The 6,000-nt window shown below is 46.5% G+C and overlaps 1 protein-coding gene across 3 annotated transcripts in view; it reads left to right on the forward strand.

The window, feature by feature from the left end:
• The window catches only part of TTC38 (tetratricopeptide repeat domain 38), a 28,044-nt gene extending 22,044 nt beyond the window's left edge, over positions 1-6,000 (forward strand). For all 3 annotated transcript variants that reach the window (XM_066590200.1, XM_066590201.1, XM_066590202.1), the window contains 4 exons: positions 1,030-1,195; positions 1,342-1,501; positions 3,966-4,039; positions 5,156-6,000. In XM_066590200.1, the coding sequence (XP_066446297.1) occupies positions 1,030-1,195; positions 1,342-1,501; positions 3,966-4,039; positions 5,156-5,249 (494 nt within the window). In that variant the 3' untranslated portion in view covers positions 5,250-6,000. The remainder of the gene's footprint in view (positions 1-1,029; positions 1,196-1,341; positions 1,502-3,965; positions 4,040-5,155) is intronic.

The raw sequence follows: 6,000 nt of genomic DNA on the forward strand, positions 1-6,000 counted from the left end.
AAAGAAAAACGAAGTGAGGGAGAACTAGATGGGTTTTTGCATATAAAAGGGATGGCGTTTTGGCTTTGGGTTGTGACGTTTGGCTGCGGGAGACCTTCGTTTGGAAGGCTTATTATCAGATGAATAATATGAGGTACAAAATAATGTTAAATCCTTTTCCAAATCTTCTAGAAGAGAATTTCTGAGCTCATTACGTAGTTTGGGTTGATTGTGGTTTGGTTTTGTTTCATATGTTGCAAACTAACTTTGAGAACTCCTGGTATGAAAGCTTTGTGGGTATTCCAGTCCGAGGAGTCTGTTTGGGGGAAGTCTTTAAATAGAAAGGATTCTCCTACGTTTTGAGGTTATCAATTCTAGTGGGGGATTATTGAAAGTACATTATTTCTCCAAAACCTGACATTCTGTAATGGCCCATCTGCGGATACGGTTAGTGAGGGAGGGGTAATGATCAGACCATGTGGGGGTGCCAATTGTTGAAGACGTAATCAGGGAAAGTGTTCATCTATCAGCCAAAAATAAATCTATTCAAGAGGGATTTGTGATGTGCGGGGGGGAGGAGGGGAGAAGTTCTAATGTTGAATTAGGAGCTTTGTGGGAAATCCCACCTGTAGGGGATCTTAGATTCCTATAAAATAGCAGTATTCTTGGAAAAGGATTTCCTGGCCTGAAGAAATTTCAGAGAAGAGGAGAACGTCCCAAGCAGGACATGTAAATGCTGCTACAATGACAGCGACATTTCAGACGTTAGCAGCCACAATGGAGTCTGGTGGCAAAAACAGCAGATACTTGTTGTGTAGGGAATGAGCTCCGCTCCCAATATGTACGGCGCGTCGGGAAGGACTGAGCTGCAATACTGCACACAACCTAACGTAAGTGTGGGGCTGTTTTTAGAAGAAAGTAACCATGTTTTTCTAATCCCATGAACCCCTTTAGTGAGGTCCAACCTCATGTGCGAGGGGGAACATTTCTGTAAGTAGAGTCAACGGTTGAGAGGCAAAATAAATCCCGTACTTCCTGTTCCCTTTCTAGGCGTGAAAATTGGAAAACGATGGGATGATGTTGTGCAGGTTACCAAGAAACACACCAAGGATCACATCCTGATCTTCAACGACCTTCACTTCTTAATGTCGTCCTTGGGTGCCAAAGATCATGAGATGACAGCTCAGCTCCTCCAGCCTTTGAAGGAACTTTCTGAGTAAGGAACAAGGGGATATTTAGATGGTCTGTCCCGTTCTATCTGATCAGGTCCCATTTCCAATCTATATGCTGTCCCATAGGGTGAAGTGTTGACTCTTGGCTACAGCTTTATATATAAATCTATGGTGTATTTTATATCTTCAGATTCCCAGGTGAAAGCTACCAGCACTCCCTGATCGGAGAACTCGGCCGCCCGCTCAGCCAGGCGCTTGTAGAGTTCGACAGTGGAAATTACGACAAGGTGGTGGAGTTGATGTATCCCATCCGGTACAAAATAGTGAATATAGGAGGAAGTAACGCCCAGGTAACTGCCTCGGCACACTGATGAGAAGTACTATATTACCTCGAGACCCCATCTGCCCATCTAGTAGACCGTTTGACCTCCTTCAGAACTACGGCAAATTGTCGTGGTGTAGATTCCACCAAGTGATGAAATTGTGCTGCAGGAATATCGGCCCCTGTGGACAGGAAGTTTCTTGTAGTTGTAGATAAGATGAAAGTGCTGACCTTTTTTGAAAAGAAGGGGGTCATCAAATCATTCTTCTCCCAGCAAATCTTGACCTCCCATCAAGCACAGTGAAACAGAAATCTGGATTCATCAGACCCAGGTGTTCTTTCTCCGCTGTTCAGTGATACAATTCTTGCGTTTTTTTGCTGGAGTTTCGCCTTTTTGTTTTTCTTAGACACAATGGTGCTGGAACTGGTGGTCTGCTGCAGTTTTGACTGTTCAGTGCCTGTTGATCCGAATGCTTCCTGACATCCTCCTCCGACCCCTTCCATCCACAAGATCCCCTTTCACTTTTTCTCGTTCAGGCCATTGTCTGTATACTCTCAACCCAGTCAATCTTTAATAATAATCTTTATTTATATAGCGCCAACATATTCCATAGCGCTTACAGAGGGAACAGAAACAAAACCATTGTTACATCTAGTAATCAATTGAAGGAAACTGTAAGAGTGTTTCATCCAGGGCATGTTAGAGAGCGGTGTTGTGGTGAGCGGCAGCCAGGTTGGGGCAGGATAGGAGAGAGATAGGGGACAGAGAGGACTGTAGGGATTCAGCAAAGTTCTGGGTGTGAATGGCCTTAAGGTTCCTGTAGGTATGGTAGGTAGGTGGGTCTGGAGAGATGGTAGGGAGCGTGACAGAGAAAGAGAGGAGGTTATGATCCGAGAGCGGAAGAGGGGGGTGAGTGAAGTTGGAAGCAGAGCAGAGACGGAGGAAGACCAGATCCAGGGTGTTTCCATCCCTGTGAGTGGGAGAGGCTGTGAGTTGTGAGACCAAGGGAGGAGGTGAGCGAAAGAAGCTGACGGGAAGATGGGGTTGTTGGTGGGGATGTTCAAGTCGCCTAGAATACAGGTTGAGATTTTGCAGGATAAGAAGTGGGGGAGCCAGGCAGCAAAGTGATCCAGAAACAAGCAGGGAGGACCTGGGGGGCGGTAGATAACTGCTACTTGCCTGGTTAGCGGATTGAAAAGTCGTAGGGTATGTACCTCAAACGATGGAAAGGTGAGTGAGAGTACGGGGGAGGGGGATGACCTGGAAGGTGCATTGTGGGGAGAGAAGAGCACCTACTCCTCCACCTCGCCTGTTTTCCGGTTTTGGGGTATGGGAGAACTGCAAGCCATTGTAGGACAGTGCAGCAGAGGAGGCCGTGTCAGACTGCTGGATCCACGTTTCTGTGAGAGCTAGCAGATTTAGAGATTTAGCAGTAAAAAAGTCATGGATGGTGTGGAGTTTATTGCATGCCAACTGGCAGTTCCAGAGCGCACATTTAAAGGAGTCAGGGGAGGGTATGCATGGGCTAGCAGTTGGGCTTTAAGGGTGTGCCAGTGAGGCAGGTGGGGGGTAATAGTTAGGAAGACTGAATGGTGGATCAGGATTGGGAGAGACATCGCCTGCCGCTAGTAGCAGCAGGATAGCGAGGGTGAGCAGGTGGTTAGAAGATTTATGAGGGTGGCTGTTATGTTTCTCAGTGGTATTAGGGGGTTTGAGGCGTATTAAGAAAAAGTGAAGAGTGCATGGGTGGAGAAGGGAGAGAGGGGCTGATATGGATTGAATGCCCCAGAGGTGGGCGTTGGAGGTATGTTTTGAAGAAAGTAAAGATGAGGATAGAGGCTACAGTAGTAGTGATGGTGGTGAAGTGTGAGTTGCATGAGAAACCCCCACAAGGTTGGCAATGAAATTCTGGCCCGGCTAGTCTAACACCGATCACCCGGCCTTGTTGGAAGTTACTCAGATCACTGGATTTTCCCATCTATTGTGGATTCACACTGAAACCGATCCACGGAAAACTTGTGACGTGATTTTTTTTTATTATTATTATTTTTTTTTTTTTCTTGCCGCACTGTGGGGTCACAGTGCTAATTTCCATACTGGAAAGCTCCAATCCTAAAGGTGCCTTGTGTCTAATAAAGTGGCAATTCAGTGTAGATAGAAAGCTGTAAAAGCCATTTCATCTTTAAAGTGGTCCAAAATTGTGCTGATTAACATTTTAGTAGTTCTTAAAAGTGTCTCTCAAATCGTTATGATATACATAGAGCTCCAAATCTGCTGCATATACATAACCTGATATTCTGGCTGCTTGTAGCCACCACTAGGGGGAGCGCACGGCTTACTGGTTATACACTGAAGTCAATATCTGTATGCAGTATTGTACAAACATTCATTCATTCGGCACGAACGGTTTATATTTAGACGTAGAGCACCATTTACATAAGACCGCTATCGTGCCTATACTGTCATGTGATTTACGTGTTCTGTTTTCCAGAGAGACGTCTTCAACCAAGTTCTTATTCGGGCTGCAATTAACAGCAACACAAAATCTCATAACAATTTAGCCAGGTAATGAGTTCTCGCAATTCATGTTCCTCGTGTACGAATGCTGAACCTTTAATTGCCCGTCCCCAATTAGTGCAGAAATTAAAGCGACCCTCCAGTCCTGGACAAGAAAAAGATGGTGCTTCTTGTTGTCCAGTATGTATCCTTAGTCTAAGACACTACATGCCTGACCTGATTGGTCAGTGCTGCCCACGTGAGGAGTACTGGCCCGTCGGTGCAGCGTGTCTTAGACTACCGATGCACACTAACATTGTACAGCAGGTCATCAGAGAAGCAGTGCAGCCATCTTTGTTTGTCCAGCATCGGAGGGTTGCTTTAAGATGCCGTGATGGGAATACTCCTTTAAGTAAGTCCACTGGATAAGGGACAATTTGCAGATTGATGGCGGTCTGAACACTGCGCCCCCACCAATTCCAGGATTTCAGGCTGGTACGTTAAGAAGTTGTGGCCATTGAGGCCTGGTCTCCAATCCAGTCATTTCAATAGAGATGGAGTTGTGGTGGTCCTGAAATGAATGGGGCATGGGCACACATGCCCGGTCTCTGCTGCCAGAACTTTGCGACTCAGCAGCACCATAATCTTGGGATTGCTGGGTGTCTCAGCAGTTGAACATCCACCTATCAACAACTTATCCTGTGATGGCGGCAGCTCACCCTCATTCATATAGCTGCACTATTACACATGACCTTTGGACAGGGGTGGCGCTGTTTAGGAAGAGAGCAGCCCTATTTTTCTAATCCTTGTTATACCTTCATTACCTTTTGAAGGGGTTGTCTGGGACTTTTAGTATTGATGACCTATCCTCATGTCAGGCCATCAATGGTTCAACAGCGGGGGATCTAAAGCTCAGGATCCCTGACAACCAGACCCACTCTGCTTTCAGCACGGTCAACCTAGCCGTGGCCTGGATTAGTACTACAGGCGCATCTCCCATTAAACCTAATATAGAGCCAGGCCCCAGCAATTTGGACAGGACTATCTGCTTTTAGCACTGTCCATGCTGACAGCGGGCCTGGCCATCAGCTATTGCTGCCCTAGCCTGAGGATCGATCCCAGACAGCCCTTCACATCCGCCAAGACAATTCTAAGCACCATTGGTTTTTTTCTCCTTTCTTGCAGAAGTCTTTTAATCGAAAGAGACGTCCTGAGACCCAACTCCCCCATGACGGAGCGGCTGATGAGGAAGGCTTCAGCCGTTCACACCCTCCTCTAGATCTTCTGGGACCCCTAGACATCAGTGATAATCAGCATAATGTAAAGGTTAATCGGGATCACAGACCTTGCTATCCAGTTTATGGAGCTCAAACCCCATTAAAGGCTGTTCTGGTCAGTGGATATTACAGCCGTCCACTGGACGGTTGTGTTGGTGGATGGGCCGCTGGTCACACACGCAGGGCCGCGGCTCCATTCCTCTCAATGCTGCAGACCTAGAGATCTGGGGCTTCTGCTCGCCTATTGTTGGCAGCCCCATTTAAATGAAAGAGGGGGGGGGGCACTCCATTCATTTCAATGAGACTGACCGAAACCATCGAGTACAGTGAGAGCCGGCGCTCGGAAAACCGAATCCTACCTGGAGAAGGCGCTGCAGAGAATAACCCCCCCCCCCTATGGTGGTTCCTACAGTCAATGAATGAGTACTGCGAGAACAGGGAGCTCCTGAATCTTGGTCTAGGCGCACACTTTTATTAACTGTTCGTGTTCCATACACTGATGGCATCTCGGTGATTATTTTTTTTTTTTTTGCTGTCCCCATTGACTTTAATGAGCAACTCTGTGAGTAAATCAGATGAGACTAATGGATACAACGAGATCTCTAACAGTCTGTGGAATCTGTTTAATCGGACTGCCGGGGTGCGGTGGCGGCCTTATGTGACTTTCACAATTTTTTTTCTAGCTACTTCTGTAAATTGAACATTTTCTAGGTGTTTATAATAAAATTCTTACATTGATTTGCAGATAAATAA

Source organism: Eleutherodactylus coqui, chromosome 2, assembly GCF_035609145.1.
Source record: "Eleutherodactylus coqui strain aEleCoq1 chromosome 2, aEleCoq1.hap1, whole genome shotgun sequence".
Lineage (NCBI taxonomy): Eukaryota > Metazoa > Chordata > Amphibia > Anura > Eleutherodactylidae > Eleutherodactylus > Eleutherodactylus coqui.